The sequence below is a fragment of the Mixophyes fleayi genome, chromosome 3 (assembly GCF_038048845.1).
Source record: "Mixophyes fleayi isolate aMixFle1 chromosome 3, aMixFle1.hap1, whole genome shotgun sequence".
Classification (NCBI taxonomy): Eukaryota; Metazoa; Chordata; class Amphibia; order Anura; family Limnodynastidae; genus Mixophyes; species Mixophyes fleayi.
In genome coordinates, this window is record NC_134404.1 from 344,860,821 (window position 1) to 344,881,940 (window position 21,120).

The 21,120-nt window shown below is 40.8% G+C and overlaps 1 protein-coding gene across 1 annotated transcript in view; it reads left to right on the plus strand.

The window, feature by feature from the left end:
• Positions 1-21,120, plus strand: part of DNAH8 (dynein axonemal heavy chain 8) — a 354,390-nt gene that overhangs the window by 85,595 nt on the left and 247,675 nt on the right. Inside the window, exons 18-25 of the mRNA XM_075204457.1 lie at positions 5,939-6,126; positions 7,543-7,623; positions 7,722-7,838; positions 13,472-13,591; positions 17,380-17,521; positions 18,206-18,288; positions 19,570-19,676; positions 20,149-20,245. Of these exons, the coding sequence (XP_075060558.1) occupies positions 5,939-6,126; positions 7,543-7,623; positions 7,722-7,838; positions 13,472-13,591; positions 17,380-17,521; positions 18,206-18,288; positions 19,570-19,676; positions 20,149-20,245 (935 nt within the window). The remainder of the gene's footprint in view (positions 1-5,938; positions 6,127-7,542; positions 7,624-7,721; positions 7,839-13,471; positions 13,592-17,379; positions 17,522-18,205; positions 18,289-19,569; positions 19,677-20,148; positions 20,246-21,120) is intronic.

A 21,120-nucleotide genomic window follows, 5' to 3' on the forward strand; every position in this document is an offset into this window, starting at 1 on the left:
TAGCAGCCAATTAACCTATCAGTATGTTTTTGGAGTGTGGGAGGAAACCGGAGCAACTGGAGGAAACCCACGCAAACACGGGGAGAACATACAAACTCCTCACAGATAAGGCCATGGTCGGGAATTGAACTCATGACCCCAGTGCTGTAAGGCAGAAGTGCTAACCACTTAGCCACCATTCATCTCATTTAATGCAATTCCTATCAGTGTGGCGTTTGTATATTGTCTGCATGGTTTCCTCCAGGTGCTCCATTTTATTCCCACAGTCCAAAAACATTAGGTCAATTGGCTTCTGACAAATTGTGTGGATGTGGTATTTAATTTAGACTGTAACCTCAAAAGGGCAGGGCTGATGTGGTTGATTTAATATTGTCTGTACAAAGCTGGGTAATCTGTCCATCTCCACCGGCATCTTATCCTCTTCTTTTAAACATGCTCTCATCTCACCCATTCTAAAGAAACCTAGTCGTGACCCCACTTCACTCTTTAACTACCGCCCCATTTCTCTTCTGTCCTTTTCCTCCAAAATACATGAGAGGCTTGCCTGCAACCGTCTCACCACTTTACTTTCTGAACACTCCCTCCTTGATCTTCTCCAGTCTGGTTTCCACCCCCTCCACTCCGCTGAAACTGCCCTGGATAAAGTTACGTATGATTTCCTCTCGGCTAAAGTCCGGGGCCATTTCTCCCTTCTGATTCTGCTGGACCTCTCCGCGGCTTTCGACGCCATTGACCACCCACTCCTGCTACACACTCTCGAGTCCATTGGTATCTCTGGCACCGTCCTTTCCTGGTTCACCTCTTACCTTGACGACCGTTCCTTCTCTGTTTTCCCCTCTTCCATCCTTCCAGTTGGGGTCCCACAGGGCTCTGTTCTTGGACCCTTACTCTTTTCACTATACACCTCCTCTGTGGGTGAGCTCATCACTTCCTTTGTCCTCAAGTACCACCTTTATGCTGACGACACTCAACTCTACCTATCATCGCCTGATCTCTCTCCCTCGCTGCTCTCTAGGGCAGGGGTTGGCAACCATTTTCTATCAGAGTGCCGGCTAAAATCTAGTGAAGCCCAAGTGTGCCAGTTGGGTGTGAGATATATATATATATATATATATATATATATATATATATATATATTACACATACATACAGGGCTGCCTAGTGAAATTCATGGCCCCAGTACAGCAACTTCATGTGTCCTCCTTTATAGTCAAGCATGGCAAAAAAAATGTTGTGCAACTTTTTTTTTTACCATGCAAGTGGTCGTACAATTGGGGGCGTGGCAGTGCATCATTGGAGGCGTGTCTAGCAGATGAAAAGCACCAGGCCGCCCTCTTACAGAAAAATGCATTACTCACACATGCCCCCTTGCTCAGCAGCTTTGCTCACATATGTCCCCTCTGCCCACATGCTTTAATCACACTTGCCCCCCCTCTGCCCAGCACCTTTAGTCACACATGCCCCCTCTCCAGCACACCTTCTTACCTTATTCTCCACTGCACAGCATGGGAAGATATCCAGCAGCCCGCCGAGTACCATGTGACCACTGCAGTCACATGACCTGGCGTCTGAAGATACCTGAGCTGAAGGGCATTTAGCTATTACCGATCCCCCCTGCACTCAATAAAAAAAAATTAAAAAAAGTACTTTTAAAATAAAAAAAATATTTTCAAAGATAGGGCTCCAGTGGGGACTCGGGCCACCAAGCAGGCAGGGCAATTTGTAGTCGCCCCCTCCCCTCTCGGCTATATATATATATATATATATATATATACATATATCACTTTATGAGGCTAATATCATATTAACGGTAAGGGACCAGCAAAAAAACGTTATGCCGCACAGTAGTGCCCCAGTTCACATCATACCTCATAATTGTGCCCACAATTCATACTTTGCCACAGTTGCCCCCAGAAACACATAGTATGCCACAGTTGCCCCCAGAAACACATAGTATGCCACAGTTGCCCCCAGAAACACATAGCATGCCACAGTTGCCCCCAGAAATACATAGCATGCCACAGTTGCCCCCAGAAATATATAGCATGCCACCGTTGTCCCCAGAAATATATAGCATGCCACAGTTGCCCCATAAATATATAGTATGCCACAGTTACCCCATAAATATATAGCATGCCACAGTTGCCCCCATAAATATATAGCATGCCACAGTAGCCCCCATAAATATATAGCATGCCACAGTTGCCCCCATAAATATATAGCATGCCACAGTTGCCCCCATAAATATATAGCATGCCACAGTTGCCCCCCACAAATAGAAAGTATGCCAAGTATATGTGCCCCTCGATTTGCTGCCCTTACTTACCTTTGTAGACTCCTCTTTCTCCAGAAACCTGGGAGCTGATTCAATAAATGTCACGGGCACTAGGAGTCTTTACCCAGAATGTCACCAGATGATGGACTTACCAGAGTAATACAGTTGGTAATATGGTTCTCTGATAGCAGGGTGACAACGGAACAGGAGAAACAGCAGATGGTGAGAGAATGCTCGAGGAAAGTCTATGACTAGCAGCAACTGGTAATGAGTAGATGAATGTACACGAGGAACCAGATGGACAAGGGAACGTGAGGAGAGTCAGTGGTCTGCGTATAGCAAGTTGTACCACTGCTATAGTGAAGTGGAATGTCCAGGAGTAGCGAGGAGGTAGTGAGAGTCAGCGGTCTGCGTATAGCAAGTTGTACCGCTGTCTAGGTGAAGGAATGGAATCCAGGTGAAGGTAGGTAACAGGGAAGTCAGTGGTCTGCGTATAGCAAGTTGTACCACTGCTTATGTGAGAGGATACTTGAAACTGGTGTCACAGGGAACAGGAGTCAGTGGTCTGCGTCAGCAAGTTGTACCACTGCTATATATATGTGAGGAGGGGCACGAGGAGATGAATGTACTGCAGAGTATACACGGGGCACACAGAACTTGATCCCACGATGATATCCACAATACAACGATAACTGACCAGCACTGCTTAAATATACAAAGTCACAATAACAATCCAGGCAATAGGAAACAAAGTCAATGGTAACAATAGCCTCAGTGGATAGGAGGCTCCGGAGGAGAACACAACTCAGTCCAGATAGATATGCAGTACACAAGCAAAGTCAATGGGAAGTATGCATACCGTGGTTCAGGAGAGCAGGCTGTCAGAGAGACGTGCAGGGATACCTGAACGGCTGAAGGCCGGCAGGAGGAGAGACCACTGGAGGGTGGAAGCGGTAATCAGGTTGGTGCAGCGCACGGCAGGTAATCCAGAATGAACGAAGCAATACTCAGGAAGCAGTAGTAAGTGGAACTGGAAACATGAAGAACACGGGAGAGTTGAGGCGGTCTGGTATCCAGTAGTAGAGATGGAAGCAGCGGAGCGCTGACACGATGAACACAGGAGAGTTGAAGTGAGCAGGAACTCTGTAGAAGCAACGGAGGCAGCGGATAGGAATCGGCTGAGTGTAGACACGATGAACACAGGAGAGTTGAAGTGAGCAGGAACTCTGTAGAAGCAACGGAGGCAGCGGATAGGAATCAGCTGAGTGCAGACACGATGAACACAGGAGAGTTGAAGTGAGCAGGAACTCTGTAGAAGCAACGGAGGCAGCGGATAGGAATCGGCTGAGTGTAGACACGATGAACACAGGAGAGTTGAAGTGAGCAGGAACTCTGTAGAAGCAACGGAGGCAGCGGATAGGAATCGGCTGAGTGTAGACACGATGAACACAGGAGAGTTGAAGTGAGCAGGAACTCTGTAGAAGCAACGGAGGCAGCGGATAGGAATCAGCTGCGTGCAGACACGATGAACACAGGAGAGTTGAAGTGAGCAGGAACTCTGTAGAAGCAACGGAGGCAACGGATAGGAATCAGCTGAGTGCAGACACGATGAACACAGGAGAGTTGACGTGAGCAGGAACTCTGTAGAAGCAACGAAGGCAGCGGATAGGAATCAGCTGGTTGCAGACACGATGAACACAGGAGAGTTGAAGTGGTCTGGAAACCACAATAGCAGTAAACAGGAATCAGCAGGAGCTGAATACACGAGGAAACACAGGAACACCTTCAGAGGCTCATGGGGAATGAGACTCCAAGATCAGGCAACCAGGTAATGATCACAGGTGGTTTAAATAGGGAGGGTTGCCTGATCATCCAATCAATAAAAAGCAACAGGTACTGAAGACTTGAAAGGGCTGCACATGCGCAGACCCTCAGGATGGCGGACGGCCACGGTTCCTGAATACACGGGAAGTGGCACTCACAGTCCGGTGAGTGACAATAAAACAGCCGGTGATGGGCGAAACAGAGCTTCGTTTCACCTATCAACGGCTGCTTTGCTGAAGCTGCTTCATTACTGAAGCAGCTTCACTGTGGTATGGGTAATGAAGCTGCTTCAGCAAAGCAGCCGGTGATGGCCGAAACGGAGCTTCTGCGCATGCGCAGAAGCTCCGTTTCGGCCATCATCGGCTGCTTTGCTGAAGCAGCTTCAGCGTTGGCGTGCCAGACAAAAGTGGTCAGCGTGCCACATCTGGCACGCGTGCCAGGGGTTGCCGACCCCTGCTCTAGGGTGTCCATCTGCCTCTTTGCCATCTCCTCCTGGATGTTCTCTAGATTTCTTAAATTCAATCTTGCTAAAACCAAACTAATTGTCTTTTCTTCTTCCGGAACCTCCCCCCTTCCCCCTTCCGACCTCTCTATTACTGTCGACAATTCCTCCTGGGTGTCATCCTCGACTTCTCTCTCTCCTTTGCCCCTCACATTCACTCTCTTGTGAAATCTTGTCACTTCCAGTTACATAACATTGCACGCATTTGGCCCTTCCTCTACCAAGATGCAGCCAAATCTCTCATCCACTCTCTGATTTTCTCCCGCTTGGACTACTGCAACCTTCTCCTTGTTGGCCTCCCCCATAATCATCTCGCTCCTCTTCGATCTGTACTCAACGCAGCTGCTAGGTTCATCTTCCTTTCTCACTGCTCCACTTCTGTCTCCCCTCTCTACCAAGCCCTACACTGGCTTCCCTTCCCCTACACAATCCTTTTCAAGCTCCTCACACTCACATACAAGGCACTCGCCAACTCCACTGCTCCCTACATCTCCAACCTCATCTCTATTCACACTCCATCCTGCCCACTGCGATAGGACAATGATCGTCACCTCTCTTCCCCTCTGATTACCTCTTCTCACGCATGTATTCAAGACTTCTCCCGTGCTGCCCCCTCCATTGGAACAATTCTCCCTGGTCCATGAGAAAATCCCCCAGTCTGTCCAATTTCAAATGGGCATTAAAAACCCACCTTTTCTTAAACCCACCTTTTTTTCAGTCATCTGCTTAACTACCCACCTTGTCGGCTACCTCTCCCTCTCATCCCTTCTTCCCCCTTCCATGACTCTCTCTCCGTTTCACCTGTTGCTCCGTTTCACCCTTGTGTGTCTCAGCCTGTCTACCCCTCCCTTTAGATTGTACACTCCTTTGAGCAGGACACAACATTTAAGAGCTGTTAATGTTGTGTCTTTTCCTCAGTCATTCATTTGTAAACTAGCCTGATGAAGGGGCCTCTGTGCTCTGAAAGCTAGCAAATATAAAAATAAAGGTAAAGGTATCACTCCTATAATACTTTTGTCTTTTTTGACACAAAAGTATTTAACATCACATAGATTTTTCACGGTACTGCGATAATAATAATAAGAATTTTTTTTTTTACTACACATTATGATCCTTAAAACAAAGAAGAGGGAAACAGCAGAGGAATTTTCTATCTCAGTAACCTAAATCTCACCTATCACTATCACCATATAAAATTTCCATATTTTTACTTTCCAAATTTACCTAAGCGAAGCACTGCTTCCAACATTATCTGTTTTAAAATATGGAATCAGTTTTCTTTTCATAAAATGGAATATTTTTTGTTAGATTCTTAAATCTCTACTTTTTATTTGAAGCACTGAATACAACATTGTTGGTTCGCCATCCAGAGACAGGGAAGATGCTTGTCAATTTTGATCCTAAATTTCTAGAAATGATACGAGAAGCAAAGTGCATGATACAAATGAAGTTGGACGTCCCAGAGCAAGCAAAGAGACTTCTGTATATGGAAACAAAGCTTAAGTCAAATTGTCTCCAACTAGAGGTAAAGGCACTTAAAATAAGAAAAGTGTAAAGTTGTTGTCAGTGTCTGTAAACAACAGTGTTACTCTGTTTATATCTACCAAGTAAAAATATGTATTCTTATGTAAGTATTAGTACAATAATTTGGGCATAACATGCAGTGTCAAGTCTCCTTTTTCATAGGTGGGATACTTAGAGCACATTTAGCAAGAAATATGCAGAAGTTGTGCCACTGCCACTTTTAGTCTATTGTCAATAAAGGGTTGTATAGCAGTGCAGTAAATTCCAATATTTTTATCAGATTGTAGCTTCTTTAGCTTTTTTAATATTTACTAAGAATATTGAGAGTATAGAAGCTGGTCGAGGAACTAGGCACTTAAGATAAAATCTGCACTAGATGCATTTGTTATATATTCAGAAGTTTACTATTGACAATACCATATCTTGTGAAAACTATGTCAGCAATATCAATTGTTAGAGGACAAAATGTGTCACTGGAGAAATAAAATACATTTTTGAGGTGCGCTAGAAAGGAAAGTGTTGTGGGATGCACACCGTGGCCCCAGGTAAAGCTAGGTCATGTTGTGCAGTAAAGGTGGTAATTATAAAATAGACATGCAAATACAGAATTGGGAGGGTGCACTTACTAGCTCAACTCTAAATCTCAATTTAAAGTAAAGCTTCTCAGCATTATTACACTTAAACCGGCTGTATTTATCATGCTTGCAAAACAAATAAATAAATATACATTGCACCACTTGCAATGCACATGGTTTGGCCTAGTGGAAATATGCACTTTTTAGCTGCACCTAAATCTAAGTGAGGACCAATGATATGCCTGCACACTGATGTTTTCATATCTGTAATTTGTGTTGTCTGAATCGTGATATATGTGCTTCCTAAAATAGAGCGCATAGGTACGTTCAGAGCATATATATGGCAGTCATAATTATCAGCTCTTAAACTTGCATTGGGCTTGTAGACATGCAAAAATATGCCTCAGAAAAGGGACATGTAACCCAAAATAGGACCCAACTCAATGAATGCCTTTGACATGCCTCTCAAACCTTAAAGAACTGTAAGTGCAACTCAACGTAAGGGTCTAAGTTGTGCATGTGATCATTGTGAAAGTGTTTAGCACAAAGTCATGATGAATAAATGTACTTACATGCATCTCTAAGCCCGTATGTAGCAGTTTAGTTTACATATTTCTACTATATAAAAAACAATGTTACTATAGAGATTTACTCTAAAGTTATAGTTTTCCTGTAGAAATAGGAATGAGAGGCTGACAGGATGAGGTGCAGAGACTTAAAAGAGCCTTCTGAGATAATGTTTACTCTTAAGCTTCATATAATTTAATACAGTATTAAATAAACAAAACAGTTTTAGTTGTTGAGTAAAGTTAATTATTTCCAAGATTTGTTTTTATAAACAGAATCTACTGAAGACGTTTGAGGCCCTTTGCATTCAGACTCCCCCTGTTTTTGTAAATGTAATTGCTGGAAAAAAAAGAAAGGTAAGGAGGAAATGTTTGCAGATTATACAGCTCAATACATCATTTTTATGTAATTGGCCTCATATTTATATTAACCAATTATTTTATTTTATTTTTAGGTGGAGTCTACTTTACATCATGGTCTTACAATTTTAACATGGTCATCTCTTACATTGGAACATTTCTTTGCAGAAGTTCAGTCAAACATTAATATGTTCAGCCAGTTTTTAGAAAAGGTAATATCAATTATGGGCAGCATGGTGGCTTAATGGATAGCACTTCAGCCTCACAACACTGGGGTCATGAATTCAATTCCCGAACATGGCTTTATCTGTGAGGAGTTTGTATGTTCTCCCCATGATTGCGTGGGTTTCCTCCGGGTGCTCTGGTTTCCTCCCACACTCCAAAAACATACTAGTAGGTTAATTGGCTGCTATTAAATTGACCCTAGTCTATCTCCACCTGTGTGTGTGTTAGGGAATTTAGACTGTAAGCAATGGGACGGGCTGATGTGAGTGAGTTCTCTGCACAGATAACTGGAATTAGTGGTGCTATGTAAATAGCTGATGATGATGATATCCCCAACTCGATATTGTTATTTTGACAATTAATTTTGATAACGGTTCTGCATCCTGCTGATATTGAAAAATAAGTGACCCAAATAACACTCCTTTCTAAAGTCACTTTAAATAATATTTGGATCTCCAAAATGTTGCAACAAATCGTTTACTTCTGAGTCTAAGCAATAAGAAGATCCGTGAGTGCCCACTATAGGGTATTTGTTACATGTTAGATTGGGAGTATGTTGTGGTGCACAAGGGTACTGACAAATTTTTGTGAAGTGTCCTTATGTGTGTCATATATACACAGTGTAAAGGCATTGATTCTCTGCACTCACTATGTGCAAACTGGGGTGCAAGAGAGATGTGCACACATTGTTTAAACAAAAAAAAGCATTGGTACAATTGTAATGTTCGGTTGTTTGCTACCAATAAATATTGTCCAATGCGATTCTTGTGGTTCCAATGCACAAAGAGATTTAATAGCAAAAAATGGCAGGATTTACAAACCATGATGATGCATAAAAGATATAACATAATACAGAAAAGTATAAACTGAATACATTACATTACGCAAGCGTGTCCTGGGCCCAGGTCTATATTAGAGATGCTCAGGCTCGGTTCCCGAGATCCAAACACACCTGAACTTAGCTGATTTTGCACGCTCTTTGAAGTGAAAACGAGGCAAAAAGTAATGGCTACGTCATTGGATCTCATGAGCTTTGGATTCTATAAGTACCGCCCTTCACGGCGCTCCAGCGCCATTTCACAGAACACAGAAGTGGTAGCACAGTTCTTGGCAGTCTCTAGTGCAGTTGGGCAGGGTCATATGTAGGAAAGAAAGAGGAGGGGTAGCAGTACTTGAAAAATACTTGATAGCGTATTTGTACACTGAAATTTAAAGTTGATATTTGTGTGCTACATTAAAAACAGACAGTATTTAACTTATGTGCAAAATAGAAAACTAATTTGCACCCTTTGCATTGTAACACGGTTTTGTCCAGGAGACTACTTACTCAATTTTTTTACTTAACTTTCCTTAATGAATCAGGCCCAATATGTCTGAGAAGGGACTTCCAAGACCAAAGGGTCTGCTGGAATGTCTGAGAAACATTATATTTGTGCAAAATGTCATGTCAAATTATATTGTGTTCAGTCTGACCTGAAGCTGTGTGTGCAAGCATGTGAGGGGAAGTCCCGTGATCAGCGGATGCCCGCGTTGGCACCGGTGGTATTATTATTATTATTATTATCCTTTATTTATTAGGCGCCACAAGAGTTCCGCAGCGCCGTACACAGCACAAACAGTAGGCTAAACAAGGTAACACATCACAAACGGTTAACAAAAAATACCAAAACTTCAGAGACTCCAGGCAGGCTAATGCAGTAAAGACGGAGCAGAAGAGCAGGTATGGAGAACAGAGGGAAGAGGGCCCTGCTCAAATGAGCTTACATCCTAAGGGAGGGTAGACAGAACACAGGCACACAGGGAGCAAGTTGAAGAAGTGGGGAGAGAACAGGGGGCGGGAGGAGAGAGGGGAAGAACAGGTGGAGGAGAGGTTAGGTGGAAGGTTGGTAGGCCTTTAGGAACAGGTAAGTTTTGAGTGCCCTTTTGAAGGAGGACAGATTGGGAGAAAGACGGATGGAGCGAGGGAGATCGTTCCAGTGAAGGGGGGCAGCACGGGAGAAGTCTTGGATTCTGGAGTGGGAAGTACCTGGAGTGGTACCTGAAGAGCTATCTTGGGCTTGATCGCTAGCGACTTCCACAGCTGCACTTGCTCATGTAATGTCTCAGGGAAAAGATGTAGGTGACTCTTCTACTTCTTTAAATTCTCCACACATTCCACTTTCATGCCAGGTACCATCAGTTATTGGGGCTGACCGGGCTGAAACAGGTTTGGCGGTATCTCTTGCTGAGTCTGCCCAGTTTCTGGAACTAGTGTTCTCCTCTCTGGAATGCTTACTAAATGCCTCCCATAGATCATCTGGAAAATGCCAGTTCCCTGACCCCATTCAGGTTCCTATCTCTGACTCTGACCTTTCTTCTGACGAGGATTGAGAATTGCTTGAGGATTCGGAGGGGGATTACTCCCAAGGTGCAAAGGACGCATCTTCCTCCCAGGGTGTAGATAATTTAATCTTGGGCATTAGACAGTCCTTAGGTTTTGTGGAGCAGGAGGATACAAAATCATCTGGTTTCTCTCTTCTTAAAAGACAAAAGAAACAGGTGGTTTGTTTTCTGCCTTCTCCTCAAGTTTTGGAAATGGTATCTGAGGCCTGGCAAAAACCTAACAAAATATTCCAAATGTAAGTTTAGATCCTTTTACCCATTGTCGCCGGAGGAATATGTTAAATGGGAAAGTGCTTCCAAGGTGGATCTTCCTATTGCTCGCCTCACTACAACTACCACTATTTCTGTCCATGGTCCCTCAGAGATCCTACAGACAAAGAGTGTGACTTTCTTCTCCGTTCAGCATATGTGGGAAGTTTGTTTTGACCAAATATGTCCACTGCCTGGGTCAACAGGGCCATTCGGACATGGTTCAGGATGTCTCTGTTACAAGTATTGGGGCCATAAGTAATTGCCCTCTTTTTACAATTTTTATTTCAAGACAATCAGGTTTTCTTGATTATTGAACTTTCTGAGTATTTAAAATGTATATTTACAATGTGTATCTTGTGAAAAGAGAAGACTTTGTATTTGTGTTTGTATTCACCATTTTATTATGGTACATTCGATAAGGGTATGAACACCTTGTTGCTAGCAATATTTGATTCCTGATTGTCCGTGATGTTTTCAGTTCTGAAGTGAGCAGTGACCGAATAGACTGTAAGCAGACAATGTAAATTAGATCATAAGAATAGTCCTGACAGTAGATAATAGTTCAGGAGATAAGTGTGTTGATTATGTGGGAGGTGGTAAACTGTCCCATGTTCTTTAGAACAGGGCTGCATGTAACAGTGGCAGTGCCATGATGTGTGGAAGAAAGCATGAAGCCACAACCTGAGAGATGAATGGGCAGCACAGTGGCTTAGTGGTTAGCGCTTCTGCCTCACAGCACTGGGGTCATAAGTTTGATTCCCGACCATTGCCTTATCTGTGTGGAGTTTGTATGTTCTCCCCGTGTTTGCGTGGGTTTCCTTCGTGTGCTCCGGTTTCCTCCCACAATCCGAAAACATACTAGTAGCTTAATTGGCCGCTATCAAAAAATTGACACTAGTCTCTGTCTGTGTGTATGTTAGGGAGTTTAGTCTGTAAGCTCCAATGGGGCAGGGACTGATGTGGGTGAGTTCTCTGTACAGCATTGCGGAATTAGTGACACTATATAAATAAATGATGATGAATAGAGGAAAAAGCAGGAACCTTCCAACAGCACAGCATAGTGATGAGATGGGCCTTTTAAATTGATGCATGGAGATTGTCATGGAGGATGTCAAAGGCCCTTCTATATGAAACAGTTAATTTTTGTTGCTGTATTTGCTAGAAGAGAGTAGAATCACTGTTCCCCGCAGAGGACACAGTCACCACTTGCCACAAGAGGAAACATTAGTTTAAGGCTAATTCCAATTTTGAGTATTTTGGAGAAGAGGTCCTTACCTGAATAGTGAAGGAATGGGTTCTTCCATTTGAACCTTTTTCTTTCTCTGCTGAGGTCACTGATGAAACCGTTTTTGAGTAGACTCTACTCCTCATGCTAAAGATTCTAATGTCATGTTGAGGGGATATTTCTATGGTCAAGAGGGCTAAATGAGGCAGGTCCACCACTGTGTTGGACCATTATCCTGATGTGTCATCACACCTTCAAGCTATCGGTAAAATTATGTTTCACAGTTCAGAGTTAGAGAGTTAAATATATTGCAGTATTAACGCATCGGCAATAAAATATTTAAGTTTATTTTGTGTTACTTTGTTTACACATTAATAGTGCAATGTACACTGTTTGTTGTTTACTAAAACTGTGTGCTGTGTGGGCTGTGTGTAAATTATTTCTTCTCACTGATAAGCTTATGTTCTAAGGAGATCATTTCAAGCAAAGAAAAAAAAACTTTCTAAATATTTTTGTTTAACTTTACTGTGCTTTATTTTACTTGGTGCCAAGGGCAGATGTTCCTAAAATAGAGAAAAAATGCTCTTTACCTAAAGCATTTTCTATTTTATTAAAAATACAAACAAAACATTTATATGTTATAAATACATATAAATACAGACAAAACACACCACCTTCTGGCTAGTATAGTATAGTATAATTGGTACACAACATCCATAAGGTTTCATTAGGGTTAATTATCTGCAAAATTTGCTGGAATTTCATAGTGTAAGCAGTAATTCAAAATTTCACTTACCTGTGATCAAGAATTCCACGCGATCAGATGGGTCCCCCACTTGTCTGCTGCTCTCGTGCTCTTCTCACACATTGCTTGTATAGGCTTGGCAGGAACCAGGACAGCATTGGATCAGGTAGGCTGCCAGACTCCAAGAAAGTGATACTCAAGATTATTGTTAGCAATTGACCATCTTGGGAGAACAGACTCTGCTCCTCTTCCTAATTGTCACAGTAACGGGATATTTCTATGGACAAGAGGGCTAGATGTGATGCGTTGACCACTCCTCTAATAGCACATATCACTGCATATTTTATTAAGTTGCACAAATATGTATGACTATAATTACAACTTGCACTGACATTTCTAAGGGATGCCTGAAGGGACCTCTATGACTTTTCTTACAAGATTAGTCACCCCTCAAAGGTGTAATTTATGTATTGTGCATTTTGCTTCTACTGAACAACAAAATTAATTACAGCATATTTTTTTCCATAAAAACAACATTTCAACAAATGAACGGATTCTTAGATTACTTAGTATACATCTGCTACGGTTATTTTAGCTCTCATCAGTGCTTCTTGGAGAAAGGAACAATGCTCTCTAGTGTTATAGTGAGGAGAGCTAGAAGCGCCGTTCCCTTATTAGTAATGCAGTTAGTTTTCTAACAGAAGGTAGCCAGTGAAATTGCCTTCCACAGCTATCTGATTCATACTGTAGGGCAGAGTTATAGTGCCTAAGGTTTGCAGCTTTGGTTGTCATTCGTTTTCTAGACACTCCATCAATCTCATATTTTATATGAATTATATTATGTTACATACTATTATAAGCAAACGAACATCAGCAGTGGAAGTCGATTGGATGGATAACTGAAGAAATATATAGCCAAGGTATTTTTGATGACTGATACTTTTTGTGGAAATCTTAAATCAATTGATTGATTTTTACCTTTTAATTATTATTAAATACATTTTTTCTGCCTCTAGTTGAATCACATCTGTTCAACACGTATCAATACAGTCCTAAAGGAGATAGCAGAGAGCGTTTGCATAGTCTTGTCGGATGATGGTCCAACCACAGTACAAAACTTGCTTGCTACTAATAAGGTAATGTATAAATATGTGTCTCACTGTATGTAACACACATACATAGACTACACAGTGCATAGCTGTAACCCACAGAATGACACAATGTTATCCCATCAATAGGCCTAGTCCTAATGCAAGTGACTACACTAAATATTCTGCTTATTTTAAAGCTGTATAAAAAGTGTAGCAGCAAAAACCTAAGATCTTTTATCATTAGTATTCATTTAGCATCATAATTTTAAACTGCAGCATATTGAATCTGCCTAATTGAATTTACATGCTAGTATAAGTTGTTTGGGATACAGGAAGATAATGCAACTAGTCCAAGGTCATGAGGAACTAGCACTGTGAATAATGGCTTCAGTGTCCTCTTCGTTATCATGCTTTACATCATCTGGTTGTGACAGTAGGGAGGGGAGGGGTGTTGGGAAAAGTCTAAATTGGAGCAGGGGTATCAATATTTTAAGTGTTGTTTAATAATGTTAGTGCTAACACTAGAATCTATTCCTTGCACTGTTCATCCCTCAGGAACCCAGTACAATTGTTTTTGTAACACTGACTTTTGTAGTACATGCATTGTTTTCTAATTTTCCTTTACCATGCTTTTTATGCATTGATTGCTGTTGTGTATTGACCACCAATGTTTCCTGTTTCAAGGTGGTCTAATCAGCTAATACTGCTGAATGTACCCCAGTTCAACAGAACATGATAGTAATACAGTGGTAGTGTGTAATCAATGCCAAGTTGCGATCAGACTTGAATCAGGCCCAGTCTTCTTCATTTTTCTTATAGGTTACTGATTCTCCTTTCCTTAGAGTTTGACCTCTATCTAATTTAGATGCTTTTTCTTTTGAAGTATCTATTACATGTTTTGATTATCCTTTGGTTATAAACTCCTCTGTTAACTCATCACATTGACAATGAAATTCACTATCCTCCATACAGTTGCGTCTATGCCTCACAAGTTGACCGTATGGTACATTATTCAGCCATATTCAGTGATGTGCACTTGAGACTGGTATTAATGAATTGGATTCAGTGGGTTACTATACTTTTTAGTATGGATACATCCATCCTTAATATAAACAAGATCTAAAAAGTTAACGGTCTCTCTACTTCTTGTAGGGGAATTTGATAATATCCCTTACATTTTCATCAATGTGTATGCTCCCAACTCAAATCAGTCCCATGATGTAGTGACCTCCTAGCACTACATCGCAGATGTAGAGATATTTTAGCAGGAGATTTCAACGCCATGCTAGATAACCACCTGGACAGATCCCAGCCTCCCCCTAAATCTACCCTTCAGAGTGTTGCTGCCAACTCTAAAGCTTTAAAGGCTCTTCTTTCCCAATACCGCTTGTTTGATGCATGTAGGGTTAAGGAACCCACTGCTAGAAATTACAGTTTCTGCTCCCCGGTTCACTTTCTGCTCCCCGGTTCATGGTATATACACCAACCTGAACATGGTATTTCTGTGTATGGATTTAACTCAGCATATTCTCAATGTTGATATATTCCTGAGCAATTGGTCGGACCATGGTCCGGCTGCAGTGGACGTTGTGGGCCCTACGTCAGTTTACCTGATGCCTGAATGACAGGACCCTACTTAACCCCCACTTAAAATCACTAATTGCCACTGAAATCCAAAACTATTATTCTACAACTGCCGACCAATCGATCTCTTCTATACTTCTCTAGGATGCCCAGAAAGCCTTGATTTGTGGTGGCCTAATAAGAGCGGCCTCCTACACTAAAAAATGAGGACTCAAAAATTTCTTGAGGTCTCAGAGCGAGTTGCCAGATTAGATGCTATCCCCAAATCCACAGGTCAACCAGAGTGTCACGATCTTCATCCTGCAGCTCCTGTCTGCCAGAAACTATGTTGGACCTTTATCCTTTATATATATATATATATATATATATATATATATATATATATATATATATATATATATATATATATATATATATATGTCTCCTGCATGTAGTGCCACTGTTCTACCAAAGGGGCCACTGTGATACTTAGACTGCTCTCTTACCTGCCAGAGCTAGGCTCATCTCTCCAGGATGATTAACACCTGTCCTTGGCCTACAAAAGCCTGCTTGTCACAGCAGCCTTTGCCAGATCATCTGTTGCCTTTACCTTTGTTGCTGTTCCTGAGTGCTATCCTGATTGATCTCCTGGTATTGACCTCTGCTTGTCCCTCCGTTTTGTACCTCTTCCTGTGACCCCTGACTCGGCTTGTCTGTGATTCTGAACCTGCTTTCAGCTCTCCAGTGTTTCTGCATTATCCTGCTGCAGAGTATTATCACAAATACCTGCTTTCTGCTCTCCAGTGTTACAAAGGACTAACCTGTTGTAGATTGTTACTAGCATCTCCAATACTTTGTGGTAAAGTCCTGCAAATTATTGCATCCTGTGTCTGTTACCTTCAGTGCCTTGCTCCACAAACCGTTGCACCTTGCATGTCATCTCCACTACTTTGTGGTAAAGTCCTGCAGACCATCACATTCTGTATCTGATGTTAACTGAGTTCTCTGGGTATTTCTGCCATACCCTACCAGACTGCATTCTGAAACCTGTGTAACTGGTATTTAATGAAAAGCCACTTCATTCACTACGCTCTCTCTGTGGTCTTATATTGGGAATCCTGACACAGAGGACTATAATAAACTAGTGGCGGCTAGAGATGAGCTTAATCATTTCTTTCTATTAAAACTGAAAATACACTCAAATGTCTGAACCAGACCTTTTATGAAAAAGGAGATAAGGCAGACAGGTTGTTGGCGTCCAAGCTGAGGGCCAAAATGTCTAGTAGTAATGTAACTCGGATTAAGATCCATACACAGGATCCTGACCAAATTACAGAGTAGTTCTGGAAATTCTGTAGTAAACTTTATAACATTTCACCGAAGGGTAGTTCTCTCCCGGTGTCTGTGGAATCTATTCGGGTCTTCCTGTCCCAATGCCACATGCCTACACTCTTACCTTGTGCACTTGAGGTGCTGTGTGCAGGCTTCACTCCACAAGAAATTTGCAATGTGGTAAAAAGCCTAAAACTAAATAAAGCCCCTGGCCTAGATGGCTTTATCGCCATGTATTATAAAACATTTAATGCCTTGCTTTCACCTTATATTGAAAGTAGCTTTTAGTCAGAGTGAAATGCATTTCAAATTAAAGCAAAATTACATTTGTATGTGCGAATGCATAATGGTATCTTGTAATTGCATAATTGGTCAATTGACATTGGTGAAAGCTGCATCTGTGTGAACACATGAAATCCTTCTACAAGAGCACCATTGAGCGGCTTATTTAGTGCTAGACACATTTGCTTATCGAACGTACAAAGTAAAAGTTGCATGACAAAAACGATACGTATATGTATATGCTGAGTCAGAAGCATATCAAGATGCATTCAGCTCAAAAACAGTAGTATGTACGCCACATCTGTGGATACATGAATGACTATATTGCAATTTTGTGAACCCTTATGTGCAAGACCTATGGTGGCCCGCCTCTGTTCCACCACTACAGATGTAAGAGGGGAACAGTCAACAATACACAAAAAAAATCTAGATACAGCGTTTTTTGTGCGCTTGCGCAGTGCAGAAATGCATATCCTGGGCCAAAATATTACTTTACATCCAACTTTAAATAAGCCCCTAAGTTATCATAAGGCACCCTATAACTGGCTAACCCTGTTACTTTTATATATTGCTAAATTACACGTTGAAACCTACAGCAATGATTGCTTCTTATGGTCATAAACGTTCCCAGCAAACTATCAATGCTTAATTTTCAGGTTTACACCAAAGAGAGAGCAGAAATTATAAACCGCAAAAGTGAACAGACAGAGCAAGCTGTGAAAGAGCTCATTCGCATTTTTGAAACAGAATATGAAATAAAACTCATAAAAAAAGTTGTAAAACTCCACAAAGAGCCAGGTAATGAATCTGAGTCAGTGTGAAGTGTTTAAATGTATTTAAAGTGAACTTTTCATTAGAGATGAATAATTTTTGCAAAAGATAGTGGTTATGCGCTCATTGTCTAAATAAATCATTTTTGCAACCTGCTACTATAATTGAAGTGTATATAAAATAGAATTCAGTTAGCTATAGTGATCTTTATTGAAATACCCGGTAAGCTGTCTGTTTACAAAAAATTATTTATGGCGGCCAGAGGCTAGTCCAGAGTATGGACCAAATTCTGAAGGCTGCAGCCAAGAGCCAAGAGCCAGCAGGAGCTCTCATGTGCTCCTCTATTTCCTCTTTATAATACAGGGTTGAGGGATTGGTTCATATTAATAAAGTTGTTTGGCTCAGCAGCTTCCTCACAGTGCCAAATAAAATATTAATTACAAAAACTGTTTACATATGTTTGATAGGTTTCTTTTATCCTGTTTTCTCTTTATTCAGCAACCCTACACATCCATCCATTGCTAAGTATTTCCCTCGAACTGTGTCTTTTCCATCCCTCAACCTGTCACTTACTATCTTTCCTGATAAATGTAGGTCTTTTTTCATTTAAGCTTAAAGTTGAGTTTGAAAAATATAAATGACAATGGGATAGTCATCATAGTAAAAATGTTACAATCCTTTTTATTTTGATGAACATTTTTCTGTTAACAGATTTCACAAATGAGTCAGACACTGAAGCACCCGACTATAAGGCAGGCACCCGGAAACATGAGGAAGATGACGAATTTAAAACGGTACTTTTCTAATTATGTGTCCTAAATAATCAATGTGGATTAATTACAACAGTTCTTTGAGAGAATCTCCCTTATTATTGTGGTGGCTGATTTCATACACTACAACAAAGTGCAAAGAAAGAACTGGTAATCCACTATTGTGCGTTGTGTGTGTATAAACACAATCATAATATCTTGGTATGTACAGATATAACAAGTATACAGGGAGAAGAGAACGAGGTGAAGGTGGAGTCAGGGGTAGAGATGGAGAAGGAGCAATTGGAAATATATGAGGACAACCAGGAGACGACAGTGTCACAGAGACCAATAGAGTGAAGGGTTTGAAGGAATAGAGGGTGATCTACAGTGTCAAAGGCATCAGAGAGATCCTGGAGGATGAGTCAGGAGAAATAACCCATTGATTTGGCAGTGAGGAGATTTCTAGTCACCTAGATAAGGGCAGTTTTAATAAAGTGGAGTGAATAAAAGCCAGATTGAAGTGAGTCAAGGAGAGAGTGCAAGGAGAGAAAGGGGGTGAAGCGATTGTAGACAAGCCACTCAAAAAGCTTGGAGGAAAAGGGCAGGACAGAGATTGGGCGTTAGGTAGAGAGTCAGGATCAAAAGAGGGTTATTTGAGGATGGGTGAGACGAGTTCATGCTTGAAGGAGGAGGGGCAATGTGTTGGAGGAGAAGTACAGGTTGAAGAGGTGGAAATGGCATGTCCATTAGATAAGATTTGCAAGAATTTTTTCTTGCAATTTCTCTCATTTCCAGTAGGCAGCTTTGAGCTACCGTATATTATTTTTTTCTACGTGTTGACACTTTGGGCTAGATTTACTAAACTGCGAGTTTGAAAAAGTGGGGAAGTTGCCTATAGCAACCAATCAGATTCTAGCTTTCATTTATTTAGTACCTTCTACAAAATGACAGCTATAATCTGATTGGTTGCTATAGGCAACATCCCCACTTTTTCAAACCCGCAGCTTAGTAAATCTAGCCCCATGTCTTCTGTTCATAGTCCAGATAAATATTCTAAATAACAACGTTTTGTTGAAAATGTTTGGGTCTTCTCAGGTCAGTACTGCTCTCTGTTAACTCTGAAATACAACTCTTCACAGTACAAGCCATTGTGTCACCATGTACAAGAATAAGAGAACATCCTACAAGTAAATTTGCCATATATGTGACATTATATTTGTAATTCTGTCCATTGTAAGACTGTTGTTCCTCTTAACCCTCAAGTCATGAGCATTTTCTACCAAATATATATATTTTAAATTGTGTTTATCTTGGTTATTCTAGGAATGCAAGGAGGTATACACATATTTTAGCAACAAGCTAGTGCACAGTCTGCAGAAAAGCACCCTTTTGTCACTTGATCTTCTAAAAAGAAAAATATGTGTTTCAAGGTATGATCAGCTAAAGCATCAAATTGCCATCATATGATTTGGAATAGTGGAATTGCCAGAATTTAAAATTCTATAAAAAAAAAGAATAACACATTTTGAAATATGCAGTCATTTTGTTAAGTGTTGATTAATGCCCACTGTATTAATAAAATCAGTAGTTTGCATTAAAATGTACCATTAGTGTATTCGTTCATACCATATCATTTGTAAAACACAATGTTGATGATGTTTACATTTAGCATCATAATAAAGAAATAATTTTTAATTTGTGGGTCTTATAAAGTTAACATGGCTTAGTTAATCTCTGTCTGATACTGTACCTTTGTCTAAAACTATATATACTCTGAGCTGTAAAAATATGTTTAGTAATCAAAATTATAATATTTTATTACATTGTATTCACACAATATTGCACTTCTTTTGTATGACTGACTTCAATTACTGAAATAGACTCTAATTACATTTGGCCTAGCACTTTTGGTCGGAGAGTTTCGTATTCTCCACCCACAAGACAAGATGAGAATACATCTTTCCTGACAGCAGAACTTCACCTCATTATCCCTGAAATTGTAAGTATATTATCTTCTCACATGATCTATTGATGTGACGCAAAGGAACGTGCTGAGCCTGAATATTGGAAACTGGTCCTGTCTATTTTGCTTGAATGTTGTTTTTTTCAGCCTTGCACAGTACATCTGTATAATATAATGTTTAAATTGCTAAAAATATTTATGGACTTGTAGCAAATGTGCAGCAAGATCGATTAGAAATTGCATTTATTCTCAGTAACAAAAATACTATATAAAAAAAAAAATGGTGTATACTGGTTATTGGGCGCATGTCAAAGTGTAGGTAACACTAAATTGTTTTTGTGGTTTCTAAACACATTTTTCTAATTAGCATGTTAATACTGTCTTAAATGGATTGTTCACTTTTACCTCATTCCTAAATTACTATTTTAGTAATGCTGATTGCCACAAAAAATGTTTTATATTTTGTTCATCTTCTGCACTGCTAGTTGTAACATTAAACATTATAATCCCCCTCCTGTCACTAAACTCACCCACCTTGACATTTTTAAAGTACCGTATTTCTCCATGTATAAGACGCGCCCATATATAAGACGCACCTGTATAAATCATGTGGACAAATTGAGGATAATGTTTCCTGCAAAGTAATTGGTGACTGTAAAAAAATTGAAGATAATGTTTTTCGCAGAGTAATTGTGCAGCGGGTACTACTGAGAGGAGAGACGGAGTTCTAACCCTAGTGCTAATTCTGCCTTCCCCTGTCATATGCTTCCTCTGTCCGGTAAAGTCTTCTTTCTTCTGTCAGTTCTGATCCTGAGGCTGAAAAGTCGCTTACCGTCCACTTCTTGATGACCGGATGTCCAATCAGGTCAAACCCTCAGTTTAGTAAATATACCCCCAGGTGTCATAAATGC